The 26,846-nt window shown below is 39.8% G+C and overlaps 1 protein-coding gene across 3 annotated transcripts in view; it reads right to left on the bottom strand.

The window, feature by feature from the left end:
• Positions 1–26,846, bottom strand: part of LOC126176021 (activated Cdc42 kinase Ack) — a 497,712-nt gene that overhangs the window by 232,519 nt on the left and 238,347 nt on the right. For all 3 annotated transcript variants that reach the window (XM_049923148.1, XM_049923146.1, XM_049923147.1), the window contains exon 9: positions 14,075–14,214. In XM_049923148.1, the coding sequence (XP_049779105.1) occupies positions 14,075–14,214 (140 nt within the window). The remainder of the gene's footprint in view (positions 1–14,074; positions 14,215–26,846) is intronic.

The raw sequence follows: 26,846 nt of genomic DNA, 5'->3' as shown, positions 1-26,846 counted from the left end.
CTACTCACCATATAGTGGAGATGCTGAGTCGCGATAGGCACAGTACAAAGATTCTCACAATCATAGCTTTCAGCCATTAAGGCCTTTGTCAGCAGTAGACACACACACACACACACACACACACACACACACACACACAACTTGCACACTCGTCTGAAGTCTCAGAGTGCTGAAACTTCAGGACTAGTTAAAGAACTCTCCTTATCCCGGTCCCTATAGTAGAAAGACTTTTTTGCCACCAAGCCGATCCATCAGATTCAACCAAAGACCAATACTGAACCTTGCCTAACTCAGTTCACTCCTCCATCCAACCATGATCCACCCCCCTGCCTCCAAACCACCCCCTGTTAACTTTCTAGAATTTCTTATCCTCGAACCTTGCCCCTCCACCATTTCCCAAATCCCTCAACATGCATACTAACCTTACAACTGCAGAAAGAACTGCAGTCCAGTATCTAAAAACTGATCCTGATCTTATAATCCTACATACCGACAAAGGCTCCAACACTGTTGTTTTGAACTGCAAGGATTACGTGGCAGAAGGAATCTGTCAGCTGTCAGATACTTCCACCTAAAAACTATGCCACAGTGATCCCATTCCAGCAATCCAACAGTATCTCCAGTCATTACTCAAATCCTTAGGCTATCCCAGAACCTCTCCCCAGAGTCCATCTCTCTACTTACATCTACCACTACCTGCAGTCCCACCTTCTATATGCTTCCTGAAGTCCATAAACCCAACCACCCAGGACGCCCCATTGTGATCAGTTACTGTGCCCCCACAAAGAGAATCTCTGCTCTCGTAGACCAACAATTCAACCTATTACCCGGAACCTATCCTCCTATATAAAAAATACCAGCCCCGACTCTCCACAGTTCCTTTCCCTTTACCACACAGTCACACAAGTTACACACTCTTTTGCTTAAATTATTAATTACTTTTTATTTACCTTGTTGTATTATGTTTCTGCAATGTGCTTAAACAAATGAATATATAATTTTAAAATCAACCAATGAACGTATTTTTCAATGTGGCTGTCTGCAAGCCAGTGTGTCATTTTTACAGTGAGTAAAAATCTATCATTTTTCTTACCATATTCTATGGACTATAAAACGCTACTGACTATAAGACTTAATTTTTCAGCATTTTTTTTTTAAAGAAAAACATGTTTTTATGATTTTTATTACTGGACTGCAACGCCAGACAAGAAAAAGTTTATAAAACTGAACAGAGCTTTAAAATCCCTGAAAATCATTATCTGAATTTCTTCTTTCCCTTCTTCTTCTTCTTCTTCTTCTTCCTCCTCCTCTTCATTGTCATTGTTGTCCACTTCATGCATAAGATGGCCTTCATTGCCATCGAGAGCATTACTTATGCCACACTTCTAGAAGATTCAACAATAATGTCTTCTCTCATTCTAGACCATGATTATTTTACACACTGTCATACTAGTTTGACAGTAGTTCATTTTAAGGCTCCCTTCGGCGTGAATTCATGTTGGGTTTAATTTATCATCCGTCTGTTCCATTCCTCTCTCATATACATTTTAAATGGTTTACTTATCAAGACATGAAGAGGTTGCAGTTATGAAGTAAGTCCTTCTGGAATAACAGCAAGCTCTGTATTTCCCTGTCCCAATTTCACTTTCACAAAATTTTTCAAATAATTAATAAACTAATCCAATAAAAGAAGAGAACTCTTCTTCAATTAATCACTTTCCCTTCTCTTTTCATACTCTGTTAATCCATAATTTCATACCAGCCTTGTCCATACAGCACTTGTCATGTACGTGAACACCACCACCTGGCAGTATTTCAGAAGATTTTGGCATTGTTTTGCACTTGAAAGTGATAATTGGATTAAGTTTAGTACTGTCAGCACAACATGAAAGGACAACAGTGTACTGCATTTTTTTCATGTCCATTTGTTTTAATATTTACAGTTTTAGCACATGGCAACAGTTCTGTTACTCAACACATCAAATGTCACAGGAGTTTTGTCCAAGATTCCTGTTTGTTGAATAATAAATCAATGGAAAGATAATATTTTCTCTTCATATTCTTGTGGCATTTTCTGAGATATTTTGGTTTCGGTTTTTAAGCATGATCCTTCATAAACCTGTAGCACCAACAAATTCCACCCTCTAAGTCTGTCAAATTCCACTGTAGTGCTAACTTAAGAGCGTATATTTGAATCATTTTTGTATTAATTTCAATGCCATTTTGACGGTGTCCATGAACTCATTTCAATACATTATATTCTAGTTTTGGCCTGTTTACATTCAGTCTTCTATCTGCACATTCAGTCTTCCCCATTTTTTTTCATTTCCTCTTCACCTGCCCGCCAATCGTGAATTGTTTTTCCATTGGTGGAGGACCGAAATGCCGCTCAGCAATTCTGTTTCCATGTTGTTCTGGATATGCTACTACTTTCAACTTATAACCCACATCATTTTACTTTTTCCATTACAAAACTAGCCGCTAGCAAAATATTATGCTGTTACCAATAACAAAAATCACTTTCAGTTCAAGTTCACTGGCACCAAAGAATCTACTCACCAAGTGGTGGCAGGAAACACACATAAAAGGAGAATAGTTTTTCTGTTGGTGGAGGACCGAAATGCCACTTTTGGAACCAGCGGCTTCATCTTCCAGCAGAAGGGTTGAAGGAGAATGAAGAGGGGTGAAGGATAAGGACTGGAGAGGTCTGGGAAAGGGGTTAAATTTCAGAAAAGTCCCTCAGAACCGATGGGCAGGGGGGCTTACCGGACAGGATGAGGACAGCCTCCAGTCCTTTTTCTCTTCCTTTCCCTTCAACCATTCTGTCTGAAGAAGGAGCCACTGGCTCCAAAAGCTTGCCTAATTATAACAAAAGCTTGCCTAATTATAACATTCTTTTGTGTGTGTGGGGGGAGGGGGGAGGGGGGGGGGGCATGCGCGCACTGCCACCCTTGGCGAGTAGATTTTTTATCCATCCTATTACACTAATTGTCAAAAATTGGTTGTTTTCGTTTTCATACGGTATACTGTATAATTTACGAAATTCAGAACTGAATATAAATTCAGGCAGAAACTGGTTAACATGCTGAATCCATGAAGATGCATAATAAAGGAAGGGAAAGTGACGATGATGACTTTATATCAATCAATAATTGGTTGGGGGAGGGGGGTGGGAGATCAAGAGGGTTGTCTTATTTATTATAAGGTCGTCATACTTGAGAAAATGCAGTATGTATACAATTGTGACAGGAGATTAACTAAATAATAAAATGTAGTAGCTAGTCCTTCATGCCAACACAATGTTAGAACTACATAAAAAATAGTGATGAAACAATAGCTAGGAGGATTGTGATACAAATTGAAATACATCATTAAACTAGTATGGACATTTAGTGAGACTGCCAGATTATCAGTGACCAAAGAAAATTTCTGAATGGAAACCACCGGGCAATCAAATACAGCAGGCCATCATGCTCTTGGAAAGACCATATTAGCGAAATAATGGAGCCGTGTGGTGTATGCAAGGAGATGCTATGAATAGGCACGTTTGGGAGAAGAAATGAAATACAGCAATATTGCCCTTAATGAATTTTTGTATTAATTAATATCATACAATAATAATAATAATAATAATAATAATAATAATAACAATAATTTAAACATTTCTCCAGTATTCTGCTTTTTTAAGCACCCTTTCAGCTGTGCTGTCAGAGTGATGCAATAGTTCTCTGTAGCAACACAAACATCCCTGTAAGCCAGCAACTAGTTTCATGTTCACAGTATATAAATCCTAGGACCTAAATATTGTAATTTATCTGGAAACATTAAGCAGATGTTGAAGTGTGAAATGCTGCTGAATTCACCTTTTTTGAACTATAATAATGTGGCAACTCTGCTTGTAGCAGCGGAAGATGGGCTGTGCAGATCAAAAACCAGCAATCAGCAAAGTGCCTATCAGCCAAGGTACCACTGCATCTAGCCAGCACCCTCACTGGTCACTTCAGCTGGATGTAGTGCTTACACTGTGACACTTTCCAGATGCTACGTACGCCGCATCGTCACTCGACCACGCTCTTCGCCCACTTCAATGAGACAACATCTCCCAGCCATGCTCGTGGCAGCTTGTCTCATGCAACACCACATGGCTCGAACCATCACCTACTGCACCCTCCCGGAGCATGCACGGATAGCAAGATTTTGCTTCCTGTGACTGCATGTGTACAAAGCCTTATGCCAGACACCTGGTTCGTCCCTCCTGTGTCAGCACCTGGAATACTATGTGCAATGTGGTGTACTTAGTATGGTGAAGTGCAGTGTGCACCAGAATACCAGGCCTGTTTATTACTATTTCATCTCCGGTTGTTTTGGCACCCCTTTACCGTCAAGCACATCACTGGAAAGAGTTCTCACTCCAACCGTGCTGGCGCCCTTGACTACCACACAAGTCTGTCTCATTTTCAAACTTCCTCCCTTCCTTTCCTGTTGATTCGTGAGACCTGCACAAGGACATCATTCCAGCAAAACCTGGCTTTGATGTACTCCTTCCCGGCATTTTTCTTATCGTGCTGTCAGATGACTCTGTAACAGTTGTTAGCTTTCAGGAATAACATTTCCAAACCAGCTTGCATGCCTCTTTCTGTGCATCTTGTTATTTATTATTGTCTTTATTAACTGGCATAAATCTATAGCTATTTATGCCCCTTATGAGCATAGAAAGGAACCTATAAAACATTTCTTCACAGGTGACCTCAACGTGACCCAAAGCACCAAGTCTCATTACCAAAAGGTGGTTTTTCTTTCCTTGCACGCCCTTTTCATGTTGCTGTTATGGTCTTCAGTCCAGAGACTGGTTTGATGCAGATCTCCATGCTACTCTATCTTGTCTCTCACCCCACCTGCCACTAATGACCCTCTGCTCAACATGCAGGCCCTCGACCTCTACCAGGTTCTTACGTGCCTTAGCCCCGAGATGGCAGCACTTCTGCCAGTGTCTCCTGCCTAAACCTCAAGCACCCGCTGCCAGGTGCCAATCATCCCTACCCAATTGGTGCCACACAGGCAAAAACAGCCGGCTCAGTTCTAACCACCCCTTGATGACCACCATGAACTACGCGCAGCTTGCTGGTACCACCAAAGGTTTGGTGAGATCTTCCCCAATTGCAGACCCCTGTGCTCCTGGTCACCAAACCCTGGCAGCCACTGACAGTAGGTGCGCCCATTTCGTGTACCCTTCCATAGGGCTTATTCCTATGCTATTTGTATGACACCAATTCCCCTGCACACTACCTCATCAAAACTGGCTCTGATTTATCCTTATTTTCCTGCAAACTACTCCTAAATCTCTTACAACCCCCCCCCCATCCCCGTCCCCCCTCCCTCCCCTCCTCATAACCACTGTCACCAACTCAGCCTTTCCTACATATAGGTTGCTTATGCATTAGCTCGATTTTGGCCTTCAGTGTGGACCTTCACAGTCGTGGACATTACCAGCCCCATACTCAGTGCCTAGTTCCTTGGGCATTACAGTCTACTGGCTGACATAGCAAGCTGTCATTTAGTCAACAGTACCTCCGGTAAGTCCGTCCACTGTAGCTCCTGTTCCTTCACATGTTTGCTGCAAAACAGTTGGAGATTTCAGGCTCATATGCTCAGCTCCTTGCAGAATTCCTCTCTCCTCATCCAGTCACCCAATGCCCCCCAGAATATTCAGCATGACATTGTACATTACACTGCCATTACTCTTGGCCACTCAGTTTTCAGCTGTGCCCCCCCCCCCCCTCCACCATCTCTCTCTCTGAAGAGAGATTTCCCTCCAACCTTACTGGCTCTCTTGACTGCCAGGTGAGTCTGCCTAATTCTCAAACTTCCTCCTCCCTTGTTTTCATGTGGATTCGTGAAACTTGCATACAGATGCCAGTCCAGTGAAACCCTGCATTGACATCCCCCTTTTCGGCATTTGTCTTCTCGTGCTGTCAGACAATGCTGAACGAAGTACTGTAAACTATCCATAGTCCGCCCTGTTCAAAGATTGTCTCACTTGATTAAGAGGTTGTAACATATAAAATATTATTGTTCTTGTTAGCTTTTAGGAATAATATTTCTGAACGAGCTCGAGTACCTCTTTCAGGATGTCTCATTATTTATTATTGTCTTTATTAATCAGCGTACATCTACAGACTTATATGCCCCTTAGGAGAATACAAGGGACTCAAAATCGTTGTTTTAATACTACATGCAGAAATTACTGTAGCTCCATTTGAAAATGTGAAGCTGACTCCAGTACCTGTGTAATAAATATGGCTATGAAAAGAGACTAGGTATTATTTAGAGAGGATTTTTTAAAATTCTTTTCAGAGAGAAAAGACTTACGATACCTTAAATGGTTCAAGAAACATCATAGGTAAACAGTTTAGCTGAATCCTCCTGTATACAATGCGAGCATCTAGCAAAATTGAACATGTTTTGGAACAGCAACATAAAAATCATCTTCAGAACAACAAATAACACTAAAATACTAGAAGAACGTAACTGACTGAGTGGTGATAAATGATAGCTCGCTCTGACTGTAGAAAAAGCAAATTGTGCAAACAAGTAGGAAAAATATGCGTATTCAAATACAACATTAGTGATGTGCTGCTTGACGCAAACATGTCAGTTTCATACCTAGATGTAACACTGAATAGTGATGTGAAATGGAATCAGCACATAAGGATGTAGTAGGAAAGGTAAATGACCGACTTCTATTCGATGGGACAATTTTATGAAAGTGTGGTTTATCCTAATGGACACTACATATGTAATACTAGTGTGACTTATTCTTGAGTACCACTCAAGCATTTGTGATCCCCAATTGGTCGGATTAAAGGAAGACATTAAAGCCATTCAGAGATTTACCGCTCGATTTGTTATCGTACTTTACGGACTGTAAGATGCACATTTTTCTTGAGGTGCATCTTATATTCTAAATTAATATAAAAAGTCCAGTCTTTGATTTTAAATTCCCTCCAGTCCTAAAAATGGCCATATATGCCGCAGAAAGCCTATCTCTATCTGCAACATTGGATTCAACTGGTAGCAGCAGTGCACCGATGTGACAAACATGAGTTGTGGACATTCACAAGCTCAATAACACCGTCTCACTCGCGCCCGCGCCATAACAAACCCAGAACATGTATAGCCTACGACGCGCCAACGCAGTCTATGGTGACAGTAAACTTGAATTGAAAGTGATTTGTGTTATTGGTAACAGTACAATATTTTTGTTAGTAGCTAGTTTCATAACAGAAAAAAATAAAAGGTATATATATGATGCAGGTTACAAACTGAGAGTAACAGTATATGCAAAAGACCATGGAAGCAGAGTAACTGAGCAGCATTATGGTCCCCCACCACCAGAAAATGATTGGCAGACATGAAAAAAATGAGGAACACTAAATGTGCAAATAAAGGACTGAATGCAAAAGGGCCAAAACTAAATAATGATGTATTGAAATGGATTCAAAGAGCCCATCAAAATGGCATTGCAATTAATACAAAAATGATTCAAATACACCATTGTAAACCAGCTCTACAGAGGAACTTCCAGACTTCAAGGGTGGAGTTGCTTGAAGGTACATGCTTATGAAGCATCATGGACTTAGCTTGCGAACCATCTCAGAAAATGCCATAAGAGTACGAAGAGAAAATATTATCATTCCATTGCTTTATCATTCAACACTGAAAGAAAACGAGTGAGGAACTATGCCAAATAGTGAATAAAGAATGAAACTCCTCTGACATCTGATGCCCAAAGTAACAGCGTGGAAGGTCCTAAAACTGAAACTATAAAAACAAATGGATATGAGAAAATGCACTACACTGCTGTCCTTTCATGTTGTGCTGACGGTACTAAACTTAATCCAATTTTCATTTTCAAATGCAAAACAATGCCAAAACCTTCTGAAATACTGGCAGGTGGGTCAATCAACGTGAAGTGATCCAATAAAAATTAAGTTGGTTTCTTGACCATTTTTAAATATTTCAGTTTTCTTATATGTGATATAAAATGGAAATGCCGTGTGGCTAGGGCCTCCCATCAGGTAGACCATTTGCCTGGTGCAAGTCTTTCACGTTGACGCCACTTTTGTGACTTGCGTGTCGATTATATGCGATTACCCTGTGTGATTACCCTATAATTGAGAAGCTCAAATAATTTTTAAAGAAATTTTACCTTGCACCATTTCTGAATGGTGGCCATATTTACTTGCAAGTGCATGACAGTTTTTCAAATTGGAGACATTAACGTTAATTTGAATATCTCTGCACTGGGCTAAGAAACAACATTGCAATTAATGTGATTGTTTTTAGGATAGTCTCCTCTACAACACTGTTTATTACTCAAAATACCCTAAATTCAAAACTAACCAGTGAAAATTACCTCCAAAGTTTGGTGTCGAAATCTCAGAAAATCCACTTTCTTGACCCAAAAATAAATGCCAAGGAGTGATTTATCAGAGCGCATTTTTTTCTATTGTTAGATGAATACAGTGGAGGAGGAAACTTGTAGATGCGTGCGGTCCACTGGGCCTGATCGCGTAGTAGTAGTAGTAGTAGTAGTAGTAGTAGTAGTATATGTCACAAACTACTAGCCCTGTATAAAGCAAGAACATTGACAAATGGTTCCTTAATTTTTTATAAATTTTTGAAATTTGAAAATGTTTATTTTTTGTAAAGTTTGGGGTTAGTTATGTCTGGTGGGACTGATTATAAATATTTGATTTTTGCACATTTTGTATGCCTATATGATACCAAAGTACTATAAAAATTTCAGCATTGATATTTGTCTGTGAACAAAGATATGAATTTTTGAAAATGAGGAAATAATTTACATTACACTACAATTGGTCTTATGGTTGTTGCCTGATTCGTGAGTAATATTGCAAAGCTGTAATCAATTATTATTGAAGTTAAGGTACTGAATTATATGCAGAAACTCGAAAAATTACTGAACTAAGAATCTGTATTATCTTGACAAATTTGAAACAAATATTTTCAGTTACCGTACTTTCGAGATGTTGTGCTTCCTAATCCTAGTAGCGACTGTTAAGAACACATTTCTTCAGATAGCTTTAGTGATATAGAATAAGACCTCACAGTTGCTGTGGTACATTCAAACAGCTTCCTTAATATGTTTTTCAGGGGTATCCAAACATTGTTACTAGTAGATTTTTTAATGATGTTCTTGGGTCAGCAGGCTGGTAAAAATGCACAAAAACGTCATTGTTTTCCAAACTTATTCTTTCAACCTGTGTAAGCCACCAATGTCCATCACACACACATGCCAGTATGTCATACAATGTTGAAGAAAGAGATGTAATTTTGCTGACACAATGATCCTTGTAAATTTTGGTTTCTGATGTTACATTGCATCGAACTCAGTTTTCTGCAATGCCAAGGAATTTGTGGAGTTGTTTTGTTCCTTTTATTGCTATACAGTTTTCACATCTGGTTTGGAGTGTTGTTTTGATATTAAGATCTACCTCTTCTTTCTTGATGAAAATATAGATCATGTCTTTAATATTATCCTTGCAAAACACATACATGTCCCCTATTGTAAGAATTTGGTCTGTGGTCTTTCTTTGTAGGTTGGCTTTACTTGTTCAGATTTTGTTGCACCTCCTACTCCATCACATGTATTTTTACCGTGGCAAGGACCAGAAAAGTGCCATTTGGCCTCCAACCTGAAATCTACTTTGTGGTTGCAAAGATTTGTAAAATTCTTTTTTTGTTCTTGTATTGAACTCTGCTTCCATCTGAGAAGTATATGAACTGCTCAATCCTGAGCAATTTTTCTTTTATGTAATTTGTTACATACCTTTCAAACACATGGACAACGAAAGTGTTGTGCTCCACGTAATCACTTAGAATGCAAATTGAAGAACTAAAAACTATGCCTTTCTCATTCATGAAGTACAGAACAAATGGATGCACTGCTGTATGGTCATTGACTCTGCGGTACCCTTATATTTCATCCTTGTGTTTCATCCTTTTTTGTTCTCAAAAACTTACTTTGGGTTTTTAGAAACATAGTAGTGACTTTTTGAGATTTTCTAAGTTATCAATTAAAGAGTCAAAGAAACCTTCCTGATATTTAATCACTGTTATCTTTTCAGCCCTGTTGTTTGTGACCCACTGTTTGAAGGTAATATTGTCGGGCATTTCCTCCTCAAATTAATTAAAGAATTCAATGGCATTTATCATACAAACTCATCATGCAGTCACAATTGTTAGTGTCAAAGGTCATTAAATGAAGTAATTCTCTGTAGCTAAAATCATTGAGTTCTGCATCCGCAATCGTCAGTTTGATATTTTGATGATATAAACATACAAATACAGAGGGTGTTTCTGAGGAGCCAGCCAAAAAACACCACTTAGGACAAAGGTCACAAAACTCTGACCTTCCAATTTTGTGTTCAGGATGGCCATCTTTGAGAGGTACATAAAGTTCATTTAAATTTAACAGCAATAGTCATTCTGCATTATTACTTTAACTCCATTTATAACAACTCTTTTGCTACCTGAGCACATTCTACCATTTTCATCGTCTTCAAAACTGCTGGATCTTTTATGTTGTTTCTTCACTTACACCTACTCCTTTCTTCTTTCATAAAACTGGTAGAATGCCTTGCTCTTTCACTAATTTTCAGGTTAGTCTAACCAAACTATCAGAAACTATGAACTTGTGAACTATTTTTTTCTCTTGACAAACTTAAAATTTTAACTTTTTCCCCTCTATCTGTCACAGAACATTTACTTTTTAATTTCTCAATTAAGTTCACATATTCAGTGTCAGATGATTCTGGAGGTAGGTTTTATTCTGTTTTAGAAATACTGTTGGTATCTGCACGATTAAAGCAAGATTCTCTGTGTTATTAAAGCAAGATTCTAAGTCTTTTCAAATTTTGTCTGAAATACACTGTACCTTGCTTTTCTTTTTTTCGCTACTCAATTTACTTATTTTCAAAGCAGGTGATACCTGCTGATTACAACAAGCAAAATCCAATTTGCTAATAGCTTCCTCATTAGGAGTATAAATGCCATTAACAAGGTTATATGATTCTGGTCCTGGATTCATGATAAATATTTTTGAGTAACAATTTGGGCACACGGAATTTCCAGAAATCACATTAATTTTCAGCCAGGAAGCTGTTTTACTTGCACTTGTTCAAGTTTTATTTTGCTGAAACATTTAATACTTGCCTTTTTCTGAACTTCGAGTGCATCAGAGTATTATTTTTTTCTCATAATACACACAAATTGTTGATATAGAAGAACCTATTTGGAATATAAACAAAGTTTGTCTACATTTTTTATGGCACACATCACCTCCTATATGTCCTACAGGGCACTGTTAATCCATTTTATTGCATTCCAGTTATTCTTTCAAATTTTTTTAATATTAAATTTTAAAATTATTTTAGTTAATTAAAAATTACACTAATGACAAAAGCACATAAAATATTCTACACTCTTAATGAAGTGTATACATTCACTTTAACAGAATTTTCTGAACAGACTGACTGCAACAATGCCACACCCAGCAGGACAGCAAATGTAGTGAGGGTACCACATGTACAGACTTGTCACTGACTTCTGGGCTCCTGTGCAGACTTGTAAATCTGTCCACTGAGCTCCAGTACACAGTTGTCTCGAGGTCCAAATTGATGCACAAAACTGTAGCTTTTTCAACAACTGACAAATTTCACATGTTTACTATTTTACTTTTATCATTTTGAACCTGTAATAATGTGCTACATAATTGAGAATAAAACTGTTTTAGGTGAGAATTTTGCAAAGGACGCTCATAATATCAGCCCCACTCAAGAACAGTTAAAGATCTTACACGAAAATAAAAGAGGCTGGCACTTAACAAGATTGTATAAGAAATAGAGATTGATGTTTCAAGAAGAAAGGGATTCGATACATTGCTGGGGGAAAAAAAAAAAAAAAAAAAAAAACAGAAATTTTCCATCAATGCCTTTTTCACCATCTAAGATGAGCTGCTGCTCCTTCCTGACATCTTACTACTGCCTGGCACCCAGCTGCAGCATGTGACTGCTGAGAGCCTCCCTCTCCAACCCAGTAGGAAACGGTGTCCTAACAGTTACGCAGCTTAACAAATGCAGTGCCAACTACTAATTGGCTACTTTTTACTGGTGTTGCCAGAAGCAGAGAAAACTGGCACTAATTGGAAGATATTCATTTGCCTCCTAGTCCCACCAATATTGCTCTGTGTATCACCTCTACTTTCCTATAAGTGAGAACACAAGTTACGGTGCCAGAAATGTGGCAAGGATGCAGTGCCACCCTCCCTTCAGTACTCCTCTCCCAACAGAAGTATGATTGCTGAAGCTCTGAGTCCTCCCATTCCAGAAAGTAGCCACTTGAAAGATAAAATTATCAATGCCGAACAGCACAAAATGGTGTGCATTTCATGTACAATTTAAACAATTATCATTATATGAAGCTAACTCATTCATTCTTTGTCCTGTCTTTTGAAAATGTTGAGATTTTAAAATTTAAAAATATTTCTTAGAATTTGCAAAAAATGTTCAAAAAATCATGATTCAATACTCTAACAGTAATAAATACATATGTAGATTCTATAGATTTAATAATTAATCTTTGTCTCCTCTTCTTATCTACTGACCGCTTGAAAATGACTGGCTAGTTAAATCTGCTCATGGCAGTATGAAACTTTCATGTCACTGTGTCATATAAAACAAGAACTAAAAAGACATTGATTCTATGAGCATTGAGCTACGGAGAAAAACTTATGATATAATTTAAGGGGCATTTTTGGAACGCTACAGTTATTTTCTAAACAATCTGTAGCCTAAATTGTTACAATGGAATTAAGCGGGTATAAAATGTCCAGTATTTATGTGCTAAATATGTGACTGATCAAATTTCCTGGCAGATTAAAACTGTGTGCCAGATCGAGACTGAACTTGGGTCACAAGTTTGAGTCTCACTCCAGCACACAGTTTTAATCTGTCTGGGAGTTTCATATCAGTGCACAGTACACAGCAGAGCAAAAACCTCATTCATAATAACTGACATTTGATACACATACAATTGATTAAATGAAATAATTTGCCACAAAACAGAACATCGAGGTATAATTGTACTTTATGTGGAACAAACATCTGGAGAAAATACTCTAGTTCAATTCCTTTATTTTGGCGACCCGCGCATGCCCCCCCCCCCCCCCCCCCCCCTCACGAGAGATTGCTGCGTTGCCTGCTGCACGCGCCAAGAGAAGCAGCGCCATAGTATAGTTCGCAAACTTTAGGGGCGAGCACGCTGTTTATGAAGTAAAGCCACCACGGCCGCATTAACCCTTTCGCTGCTACATTACGCTAACGCAGCTCATCATTCGAGGGAACTCCCGGACGACTTTAAAACATCACGCAAAATACTGACAAACACTATTGGTGTGACTATGAATTACTCACGTTTTGCCGAAATACAATAGAAAATAAACTATTGCCGCTGTTGTTTATTGCGAAAAAGTGGATAGTGAGAATGATACAAACACCTTTCCTTGCTATCGTCTGAATTAGGAGGCTTAGTTTGGTCTAATTAATTAATAGAATATGAAACAATTGGTATAAAGAATGCTTTTTCCAAACTTTCTTTTATAGAAAGTCTGCTATCAAGACATTGCTTTTATTCAATTACTTCATTTATGACTAAATGTTTCTAAAACTGAAGACACTCGTCCGTGCTCTGCACTGCAGTCAAGCTCTGGCAACGTCGTTCTCTGTTCATTGGCTGACTTGTGTTTTGTGTCGTCAGATGCGCAGAACGAACCTAATCTCGGCTGCCATCGTAAATGATGCACACTTTAACATGATTGGTTAAAAGACAAGTTGTAATTTGTTAGTTTGGTAGGTACAGAAAATCCAGAAAATGATTTCTGCACAAAATAATTAGATTTCTATGAGCACCATACTCAATTTGTACCTACTGGTATGGAAGAGATATGTCTAATACAAATATAATCAAAATAAGAACTATGCAGTAATATTACCTGTGTGTATGAATGAATTCTGCAAAGGCTTGCTAATATCATCAGGGTGTTTTTTACGCATAGGGTCCACAATGCAGCGTGGGAACATGCCAATTTGGAAAGTCCGCTGGTTTTGTCCTTTCCACCAATACAGCTCTGCACTGAAACATATATGTTGTACTTCCCCAATAATACGGCACTGTTAAGATAATTTAACAATAAACACATTCTCTCTCATTCTCTCTCTCTCTCTCTCTCTCTCTCTCTCTTTCTTTCTTTCTTTCTTTTTTCCTTCCCAAATACCATGGGTAACACAATGTTGGAAGTTATACGACAGGGAATTATGAACCAGAAGAAACCACCTGTTCCAGTCCGGACACAAACATCACCCATCCCATCAAAGGCAGGGCTACCTGTGGAACGAATAATGAGATGTAGAGGCTAAGCTGCAACCACTGTGCTGCAATTCTATGTGGGCATGAGAACCAACAAGCTGTCTGTCTGCATGAATGGTCACTGACCAACTGAGGCCAAGAAACAACTGGACCACCCTTCTGCCAAGAACGCAGCCCAACATGACATTCTTCATTCCAATGACTGCTTCACAGCCCGTGCCGTATCGATCCTTCCCACCAAGACCAGCTATTCTCAATTGTGCAGGTGGGAACTCTCCCTGCAGTACTTCTTACATTCCCATAACCCTCCTGGCCTCAACCTACATTAGTCATTATCCTTACTCATCTACCCTCTTTCTTGTTACCATACCAGCACTACACAGCCCTCAATTCCACCAGTGCACCCAATATTTTTACTTCCCTCCTTATCTGCTTCCCCCTCCCCCCCCTTTCTATGTCTCCCCCACCCTCCATCTAACCCACTGACTGTACCTAGCTGCCCTACCCTCTCTCCACCTCATCCCTGCACGCTCCCCAGCAGCACATCACCGTCCCCCACCCCTACCTTGCTATCCCATCCCCCTCCCCAACCACCTCTTCCTTACCCCCACCCACTTGCCTGTCCCATCATGCGCTGCTGCTGCTGCTGCTAATAGTATAGCTTCAGCTGCCAGAGACTGTGTGTGTGTGTGTGTGTGTGTGTGTGTGTGTGTGGTTTTTTTTTTTTCTTTCATCCATTATTGACACAGGCCTTGTTGACTGAAAGCTTATTTTGTGACAGTATTTTTGTTGTGCCTACCTGCGACTCAGCATATCCGCTATATGGTGAATAGCAACTGTTCTTTTCATAATAATGTTACATTCCATTCTGGATTTTCCATTGTTTGACACTGTTTAAAGAGGTTTTTAACTACAACTATTGCAACACAGAAGTGTGTGTATGTGTGTCTTCATGTGTGTTTATTTTATAGAAGTAAAGCTTAATGTATACTCTTTTGAACTATTACATGTGACAACAGCATCCATCACTCCAACTCACAATTTTGTACCTTGTTTGCATTCTAGAATATCAGTTATCACAGAATTGTTGCTAGCTTGAGGTAGTGTTTTACTGGGTAGAGTGGTTCCCCTGATTTTATCATCTCCACATTTATCTTGCCAGTTTATATCAGGTGCTGATCAATATCAGCAAGTGGAGGGAAACTGTTAAAGAAAATATGAAAGTATGTGTCAAGAGCAACTACCGTATTTATTCGAATCTAAGATGCACTAGAATCTAAGCCGCACCTGAAAAATGAGACTCAAAATAAAGAGAAAAAAAATTCCCAAATCTAAGCCGCACCTGAAATTTGAAACTCGAAATTCAAGGGAAGAGAAAAGTTTTAGGCCGCACCTCCAAATCGAAACAAAGTTGGTCCATTATATTATGAGACACAATTTAGGTCGAATGAAAGACGATACAGCTACAGCAGTTTGGTTCGAGTCGTAAGCTTAGCCTTAAGCTTTACCAGGTAGGTAGCCATTGCTATGCGTCAGGCGGAGCCGTATTTATACGGGTACTCTTCCTTTTTCACGTGCTTCGTCTGGTTTGAATCGACTGCTTATTTTGCTTTGATCTGATAAGTGCCATTTTCTTTGTTATAGGTGTTTACGTCGCTCTAAGCTGAAAATGCATTGCTGTACTGCATCATGCATTGTTTGTGGCATTCTGATAGTGCGTGTTTACGACCTGTCGCCGCTCGCAGCATGGCTTGCTTTTGTGCACGCTACCGCCACTTACAATAAAAAAAATTAAAATAAAATAAAAGAGAGGAATCATCTCATTAGCGAAACAATGGCAAGAGACTGCTATTTGTTGTTACTTACACTGCTGCTTTCTTTGATAATGATCAACAAGAACCAAATAATAGACTGCGTATGATAGAACATGTTCTGAACGAGAGTTAGGCGAAAATTTTTCTCCATTTGAAAATCTTTGCAGCCGCTTCTTTAGTACATCAAATTCTGCACAGAAATTAGTCATCTTAGATTTAAAAATCTAGTCAGTTGCCGTGCTTCATTTCTGACTGTATCACTATTAGGCATAAGAATAATACGAATATAAACATGACACGATACGTATATTCTTCCGCGTTTGCTGTTGTCTCACTCTAGTTTCGTAGTTTATTAGGCAGACAGGATTTAAATGAGATAGCAGCAAACACGAAAGAATACATGGCAAAATGTTTATATTCGTATTATTCTTATGGTGGAGAGAATACTGCATGTGATTCACATTTCATCAGGTTCCTATTAGCAACCATCACTTCTCACAGGTAGGAAAAAATTCAGAACATAGAGTTGGCCATATTGACAAACATCCCTAACAGTCTTGCCAGTCGGATTTTCATAGTACACTGAAATTCTGCTACATTCGAAGATGAACAATACGGAATTTGTATTTACTTCGTTGGATAATGTATGAAAATGCAGTGGTCGAAACTCGGGGCGGAGAAAAAAATGCTCGTCTTCCACCTTTTTTTTTTAATTTATTTACTGACGCAGAGGTTTTGGTGCCAGTATTTATCTCTGTGCCTACAAAGCATGCCTGTGTAGCGCTACATATATTTGACGGCAGAAGTTAGTTGTGGCGGCACCTACCAACATTTTTCAGAACTTCCGCTTGCTTTGCACTCGACTCTAAGCCGCAGGCGGTTTTTTGGATTACAAAAACCGGAAAAAAAGTGCGGCTTAGATTCGAGTAAATACGGTATGTTATGGCCAGAGTAATGTGGAACAAAGAAATTCCATTAAATTTTAAATTACACATCAAATCAACAAATTTAAAGTTTGCTTTTTTAATTAAACCTAAGGAATACAATAACAACAACTTACATTGGAACAGCCGCACAAAAAACCTTGTGAGGAAGGTGACCCAAAGACAGCAATTTATTTGCATATTGCCCAGGACAGGCCTGTTCAGTTGGTGGTTAGGTGAGTATCAGCACTTCATCTGGCTCGCTGCATGAGACATGAGCACTTGAAGTAAAAAGGGGCAGACACTCATCACCATGTAGTGCATGGGAAGTGAAATCTGTGCAGTGTCTTCTGAGGAATGACCATGTTTTAGGTTTGCCATAGCCTTAGAGGCTACAGGTTAAACACTGGAGGGGGGCGGGGGGGGGGAGGGGAGGGGGGGCAAAGTAGAATTTTGAACAAGATTATAATGTACTAGACCAAATTGAGATTAGCTTCCAGGATTTCAGAACTACAGCATGAAAAAGTTACACAATAAGGTTCATAACAAAATTAGTGTCATTTATCATGTGTTATGTCAGAGTGGGACAGTAGGCAAATAGCCAGAAAGTCATGTAATTCTTCCAAACCTTTGAGTGTTAATTGCTGAGTAAACATACAGACATACTTTAGATGTACACAAAAAGATCAAAATGAAAATAAAATGGTGTAAATTAGCAATGAAGTTTTAAAATCAGGGATGAGTCTTTGTATTTAAGGAATGTGAAGATTACAGATAGTGTGTAATAAGAATAATGCATAGAAAAGTAAAATCAGCCTGCAAAGTGTACAGTAAATTATAGTATTTTCAAAATAAAATGTACAATGTGTGCAAAATGGAAACCTAGCAATGAGTGCACATCACCACTTCCAATTTACAATAGTGACTATTAATGTGAGTACCATACAAAAGCATAGGGTCGTCCAGCTAGTGGTGGGAATTACTATGAGAGACAGAAGACCAGAGAAATGTAGCAGGCAACAGACTAGTGTGGAATCTATAATTTATGGCTGTAATTAAGACTTGGGACATGCAGTCAAGTTAAGAGTGGTAGGTGAGACAAGGGGGACATCGCTGCACTCAAAGAGATAAGCGACCATGCGTACCATACTATACCATACCATGCCATCCCATAGTATAGTATAATGTACTGGCACATAGAACAGCAGACAATGTAAGAAAACACACAAGGACAGTGCACCTTAAGACTGAAAGACATGATAAAATCTGGAGCAGGCCTTTATCCAACAGTGGATCCCAAGTGCTGGATGACAATGCAGCTGAACGTGTTTCTGTTTTATTGGATGTACCATACCATGTTTTAAAGACATTCCCACCTTCAATATTGTATAACTACGGCTTGTAACAGTACTACCCTTCATCCGATAGGATTTGGCTCTCATTAAGAACAAATTCTTACTTTACTCACTTCTACTTAGGTTATTTTCAATTATTATTATTATTAGTTTAAAGACTACTGTCTACAAATACTCTTCAGTTTCACAACATTTGTCAACAATTCTTCATCACTTACACAATTACAGTACAGATGGTAATGACTACAAGGATAACTTTAATGTTATCATAAATGAAAGTACAGTTACAAGAGCATGGTCATCAACAAAAACTGATGCCTCACACAAAAAGCACACTTACTGAGCACACACAAAAGTACAGATGGAGCCGAGTTGCCTGCCTCGACAGAGAGGGAGCTACTTTTACACAGACAGAATTTTGCAATAAATTCCAAAATTCCATGAAGGTAAGGTCTAGAATCTACGAGGGTAATCTCAAAAGTAAGGTCTCCTATTTTTTTTTGTAAGTACATAGACCTGTTTATTTCTACAATGGTTTACATCAGTTTACAGCTTGAACATTTAGCTATTTTTCTACATAATCACCATTTCTGTCGATGCATTTTTGTAGATGCTGTGGCATTTTTTGTATGCCCATGTCATACCAGCTCACTGAGATGCTATTCGTCATGAATTTCTGTCTCACCAGCTACAAACTCTCTTACAAACATTTCTGATATCCATGCACGACTCACCATACACTTCCGTCAATTGGCGATGGATTTCAATCGGCGCAGTGCCCTTTGCATTCAAAAACCGAATAACTGCGTGCAATTCGCACTTGGCGGTAACATCCAATGGCAGCTCCAGTCTCAACGGCTGGCAAGGCACGACTGAGCACCTCAGTGTGGCGCGCGCATGTTTACACACAGTGCGTGAAGCATTCTTCGTAACAGTGTGACCAACTGCCACACAAACAGAGTTCTGTACTTATAAAAAAACAGGAGACCTTACTTTTGGGATTACCCTCGCACCAGATAATACAAATTTTAAATGCTACATAATTACAGTTGAGATGATTGATCCAGTCACCTAACAACTACATCCATTACATCTATAATTGCAGTTGTGATGATTGAGCCAGTCACCTAACAACTACATTCATTACATCTGGTCAGACAACTCGCAGTACGCGAGCAGCACTGCTCTCCTCCTTCACAAAATGGCAACCAGCTGGTTTCGAGTCAAGTAATGCTTTCTGGTCCCGGAACCAGTCAGCAGTCCTACGGATGACAGCAGTAGTGCATCCTTGCGCTCTGGTTCCACTATCAAGCCCTCAAAGTTTCTCTGATATTCAAAGAAATTTAATTATTGAGAGAGAATGTGACCTTCATATTCCATGTAATGGACATCCCAACCTTCAATCTTCAACCCAGGACTACGATACAGCTTCATTTGAACAACACATACAATTTCACTGTGCTTTTGTTTCCTCAGCTTCACAGGTAACGTCCAACAAGTGACACAGGATACAGCACAGGCCACAGAAGCACTTTAATCATTTCTCTGATTGGCTGACCTTCCACACAAATCTAATAGTGTGCACTATATCAAGCTTACATGTCAGTGTTTGGTGATACAATGTGCACACTCCTTATCCTGGGCATCTGAAAGTGCGTATGCATGCCAGCTGTAATGCTTCTTCAGCTTGGGTTACTATCTGGTGCAATGAGCCTGAGCACTGTCATATTGAAACAAACAGTATCCATTGTCACTTCAGCCTCCCAATTGCTGATCAGGAATAATAGCAATAAACATAAATGACTCTCTTTGCTATGTTGTAGACAAATGTCACAAAAGGCAGTATTGTACCCCACACTCTCAATGTAATATCAGTGGACATCAAGAGCATATCTGCCAACAGTTTATTAAATTGTCCTGAGAGATCATTTGTCTACATACGTTAGAAAGGTGCGATCCTGTGCATGGTCATACACTGTGAAATTACCGCAGATAAGTCTCAAATGAAACACTTTTCTAATATTGTCAACTGTTACATGTGTTGCTAAGTACTTCAAAATTATATCTTGTACAAGAAACATGGAGATTTCCAGAGCTCCAGCAATCTGTACAACTTTGATAATGGGCAAATAGTGAGGTCACACAACTATTCATTTCTTCCTATTTATCAACTTGGGAAACCTGCCTTTGAGGTAAGTTTCAATCCAACTAAATGGAACAGTTGGACAGGAAATGGTACCAGATGTTCTTGGAGTAACTGAGGTACATGCTCCCATTATTGGATCCTCTCTACAATGACTTGAATAATGTCTAACAGACTGACAGACCTGATCAATTATACCTGCCTCTTCTAAGTCTCTCAATGGTATTTACAAATCAAGAACAGTTGTCAACATAAGTAATTTAGAAGTAGATACCATAGGTATAGTGAAGAAACTTCAGTCACTTAATTAAGAATAGATGAAAGCAAGGGGAAACTATGGTGGTAATTTTTCCCGAGGGCATGCAGCTTCACTGTATGGTTAAATGATGATGGTGTCCTCTTGGGTATGTAATATCTCTTTATATTCGATGAATTATTCTGATACAATTCTACCCTTGAATGACGTTTACTAATTTTCTATCTTCATACTCGCAGAATCCATGCGCAAAGTAGTTTCATACAGTAGCTATGCCATGAGCCCATAATTATTCTTTGTAGTACTCTCTCTGGTGGTTGTTAGAAAAAAAGCTTCCGAGATTGTCTTCGTGCCGATTAGCCTGAGCATTGTTTGAAGAATTGTAATCTGAATATTGAGATTTATGACAGAAGATAACTGAGACGAACTGTACGATTAAAAGGGAAATATATATATATTGCTCCTTCATACAAAAGGTGTGTATTTGACATTTGAGAATTAATGATATTCATCGATATATTGCGGAGTTGTTAATCAGAAGGGAACTTCCGAAAGACTGGATACGAACCTGCATTTAATAATCCAAGAGCTCCATTACTTCTTTGGAAGGTTAAACTTCATCAAAGCCAAATATCCGCTTGATCTGATGTTTCCCGACTGATTATACAACGCTCCCAAAATTACGAGACATTTTATTTGTACAGATTGGCAGACTGCCACAAAGCACAAGCCTGCAGAGAAGAAGAATCATTGCCTGATTTCATTCTAACAAGTAAAATTTCTGAATCATTTGAGTGAATGAGCTATGACTGTGTTTCATATTATGAATGACTGATTGCTCGAACGAATTGAGAACTATATAACTACATTGATAGGAGGAAAAATTACAGTGGTGCCAGTGTGACAGGACTCTCTTGGATTATTATATAATATATGTATTTTTTTGTTTCATGAAAACCAACGAGAACGAGAGGTAACGAACCTGAAGTGAGATACGGTGCCCCTAGTAAAAGATTGCGGATACCAAGAAACGATTTCAGCTATTGGACAACAACGAGACTAAGGAACAAGGCCAGAGAAATCTAATTTTTTTTATCCTGTAGTTAAAATAGTTTGAAATCAATTTAGAAAGAACTTTTTCCAGATAGTAGTTAGATTGTAGAACTGTATATTGTGTGATTTTCGTATCTGGACATTGAACTTTATACCATCTGTGAAGTAATTTGAAAGTTAAGTGTGTCTACAACAGTAAATTTAAAACTGTATTTAGTGACTAGAACCTGGTATTGACAGTTATTTAATGGTATTGACTAGAGCGGCATTTAAAATGTCATTGAATCAGCAATGAGACGTGCAACAGCCTTCAGCTGTTTGCGCAAAAGCAGAGGCCACGGATAGCAATTCTGAGACTGTTGTGGCTAGCAGTAGCAATATAAATAATCCTGCTGGTTCAGAAAACATTCATACAACAGCTGATCAGTGTGTTGTTGACACATTAGTTGTTATTATGCAACAGTTGTCTCTATTAGCCGAAGGCCAAGTGGAGGTAAAACGAGACTTATCCGTTATACAAAATGAACTCCAAAATCAATTAGCCGAAAATCAAACACAATTACAAAATCAATGAAGAGCAACCTTTACCGAATTAGATCAGAGATTAAATACCCAGACACAGGAAATAAAAGAACAGGCACAAAGGACAAAACAGAATCTTATTGCTCAAATTGAGCAGGTCCGCCAACAATGCCAAGAAAACAATAGAAAATTAAAAGCGGAACTAACCGAATATGTATCCGTCAAAATTGACACGATACAAAAACAAGTAGAACTGTTTCCTCAAGTAATACAAGCTCAAGAGGACATACAGTGTTCTGTAGCTATGATACCAGAAATTATAGAATCCCAAGATAATCTAAAGAAGCAATTTGAGGAAGTGAAGGAAAAACAGACGACAGTGGAACATAGAATGAATGTACTAGCGGGAAAGTTTTCAGAAATGACATTAGAGCGGCAAAATTTTCCTTCGGAAACCACAGAAGAAACTGTGAAAGTAGCTTTACAGTCAATTTCAGAGAGTTCCGAGGAGAATTTTTTCAACAAAGGGTTAAAGGAAGTTCGTGTACAACTTGGCGAAGAATTCTCGCGTTGGAAAGAAAATATAGATAGATCACTAAATTTCTCACAGAGGATTTAGAAACAGCGAGAAGTAGGAAACAAAATTCTCAATCTGCGCGTGACATTCCATCCATGTCAAGATCCGATGTAGACAGAACTGGAACGTCACAAGTTAGATTCGATATAACGGATAGCCACAGGGAAAAGTCGAACAGGATGATTTTTGGAATCGTAGTACCATTGAGGAAAAGATGATTAAACAGAGACAATTTCAAATCTTTAACCCTGACAAAAAGAATGTTCATCCTGTAGTCTTCATTCGAAGTTTCAGAGGTCTAATTCCATGATCTTGGACAGAATGGCAAAAGATTAGTTTTGTATCTGTATATATACAAGGGTCAGGAGCATTGTGGGCATCCAAACAAACATCTTCTTGTAAATGTTATAAAGAATTTGAGCAGGCTTTTCTAGCAAAATATTGGTCTGCTGGAATACAAGAAAGACTTAGGCAGGAAGTATTATATCCTGAGTCTTTCTTATTTTCTAGAGGATCTCTAAAGAGATATTTTGAGAAATACATTAATAAATCTTTGTATTGGGATGTACCGATTCCTTTGCCGGATATACTTAGGATACTCAAGTCCAGACTACCCACCAGTATAAGGAATCAGCTGTTATATATAAATGATAAGGATATAGACTCATTTATGACTACGCTTGATCATATTGATATAATTGAGGAGGACAATAAAAGGGCAAGAGAAATGTCATATCAAAGAAGAGTAATAGAAGCGAATCCGAGCTGCAACTCGAATGGGAATGGCAGTAATGGTAGCAGTAACAATAATCATAACCAACTACACTCTCCGAGGAGACTTAGAAATGGACAAAATGCAAACAATAATTATTACCATAGTGGAAACTTTAGTAATGGTGCAGCGAGGGGCTATTTTAGGAACAATAGGAATTTTAATTGATATAATCCAATGTATGGCAACACAGGACAGTTCTACCAACACCAGCAGAACAACAACAATAATTACACGAATCAAGCAAGACAATATAGACCGAATTCACCACAACAACCGATAATCACTGAAGTAGCTGAAGAGACAAATACCAATCGGACCAGTCCAATAGGACTGTCAGATTGATTTTTTGGAAGGAATAGCTAAATTTAGATTAAATGGAGAAGAGACTGGCTGTAAATAGAAAGGAAACGCTGCATGAGAAATATTGTCGCAGTGCCATAGTTCAATTAATTGACACTACAAACGGTCGTTGGAATGAGCTTTCAAAGGATTTGATACAACAGGAGGACTTTAACCAAACAACAATGATAAAAGCTAGTGAATCAAATCAGCTTACCAGAGAACAAAGGCAGCAGCTTCATTATTTGTTAGAGGCATATGAAGAGATTTTTGATCAGAAACCAGGAATTATTAAAGGGTATATTTGTCACCTACAAGTGAAGCCACATCAGACTTACTGTTACACACACTATCCGATCCCCTGGTGTTTAAAACAATCCATTCAAAGGGAGATAAATAGAATGTTAGAATGGAACTTGATTGACCATCAACTAGTCCATATTTGCAGTAGCCACCAGAAAGATCGCGGGAGGTGCACATTGGCACGGCGCGTCACGGACGGTAGTTGCCGCAAGTAGAGTCCCGTCCACCAGAGGGCACGCGAGAATTCGGACGCGACCTCTGCCGGCACAACAACAACAACAACAACAACAACTCCGGCAGCATGGGCCGTGCCCAGTCAGTTAACATCGGGCATGCCTAGGACACAGTCCCGGTCTACGCTAAGTGAAGTGTGACGTAAACGTGAACAGTGTTACTACACAATTGGCGACGAATAGGGTCGTTCTTTCGCGTGTTGCGTCGTCGTTCTGGTTTCACAGCTTCTCCATGGTATGGAGGATTTGGTGCGGGTTTCGGTTGAGCAGCAGACGGAGCTCATGGCCACCATGAAACAAGTGCTTCCGGCGTTGCTCTCTGTTGTGGCGTAGCAAGACAGCCACGCCACTCGGAAGTAGCCGAAATGCACGCGTTACACACGCCGGCTGGCGTAATGTCTGAAACAGGATACGTAATGAATGCTATAAAGAAAAGTACGTAGCTTCTTTAATACTTAACTTTAATCCATCATTTGTATACAGCATTCTTGATGATACAAGTGAGACTCTCAGATATGGTTAATGGCGCCTTGCTAGGTCGTAGCCATGGACTTAGCTGAAGGCTATTCTAACTACCTCTCGGCAAATGAGAGAAAGGCTTCGTCAGTGTAGTCGGTAGCAAAGTCGTCGTACAACTGGCGCGAGTGCTAGTACGTCTCTCTAGACCTGCCGTGTGGTGGCGCTCGGTCTGCAATTACTGACAGTGGCGACACGCGGGTCCGACATGTACTAATGGACCGCGGCCGATTTAAAGCTACCACCTAGCAAGTGTGGTGTCTGGCGGTGACACCACACTCTCCACTCCATCTGCTTCAGCGCCGTTCCGTCCTCCCTTTCCCCCGTCTGACGAGACGGCGGAGGATTGGGACGCATATGAACATCGCCTTCGGCAGCATTTCCAGGCGTTTCATGTTGCTGATGCGGAGGTATGTCGTGCTCTCTTCTTGTGTTGGATATCTCCCTCGCTGTATCAAGTTTTGCGGCAGCTAGCGCCATTGCAGGAACCCTCGTCCATGTCTTTTGACGCATTGTGTTCATTGCTGTCTTCATATTATCGCCGCCGCACGCATGTTGTTGCGGCTAGGGTCGAGTTCTATCAATGTAAGAAACAGCCCCATCAGTCTTACCTGGCGTGGGCCGCTACCCTGCACGGTCTTAGTCGCAAGTGTCATTTTGTCACGGAGCAGTCGCGAGAGTCGTATGCCCACGTTATGGTACGCGACGTCATTGTTCGTTCGGCCCCTGATAGGGAGGTCTGGCAACGGGCCCTGCAGTTAGAAGACACTTCCCTCGAGGAAGTCCTGTCCATTGCTCAATCATATGAAGTCTCTCACGCAGCAGGTCAACAGCTGGAAGCGTGGTGCGACGTCGCGGCGGTTCAGGGCGGCGCGGCCGCGTCCACTGTGTCCGGGGTGGACGACGTGCGAGCGGTACAATCCGGCCGTTACGGCCGCTCCCGCACGGTGCGTAAACAGAATTCCGGCCACCGGCCCCTGTTGCCGTCCTGTGCGTCGTGCTATATACATCATGATCAGTCAGAGTGCCCCCAGCGTTGGGCCGTTTGTCGCAAATGTAATAAAAAAGGTCACATTGCTAAAGTTTGCCGCTCAGCCTCAAAAGAATCGAAGGAAGCAGGTACAGAGGACATGGACATTGACATTCAGGAAGTTTCATCGGGCCAGGCTCCCTACGCATCGGCACACAAACTCTTTATCAAGGTGTCGGTTCGGTCCCACCAATTACAACTGCAAGTAGATATGGGCGCGGCAGTTTCTTTGTTGAATGCACAAACTTATTCCAACCTTGGATCGCCCCCGTTGACGCCAGTTTACCGGCGTCTACGCGGTTATGGTGAACAGTTCATTCCCCTACTGGGTCAATTCACTACCGACATGACTTACAAATCAGTCACTCGGCATATTACTTTTATCGTTGTCAGTGATGCGAGCTCCGCTAAACTTTTTGGCGTGGATGCCTTTCAAGCTTTCGGTTTTTCTATCGCTGACACCATACAGTTGGTCTCCGAAGACATTCCCTATCAATCATTGGAATCTTTGATCTCAGACTTTCCAGATATCTTTGAGGAGGGCCTGGGGCGTGTTTCA

The sequence above is a fragment of the Schistocerca cancellata genome, chromosome 3, assembly GCF_023864275.1.
Source record: "Schistocerca cancellata isolate TAMUIC-IGC-003103 chromosome 3, iqSchCanc2.1, whole genome shotgun sequence".
NCBI classification, from domain to species: domain Eukaryota; kingdom Metazoa; phylum Arthropoda; class Insecta; order Orthoptera; family Acrididae; genus Schistocerca; species Schistocerca cancellata.
Note: the sequence above shows the minus strand (reverse complement) of the source record. Positions and strands in the feature narration are given on the sequence as shown.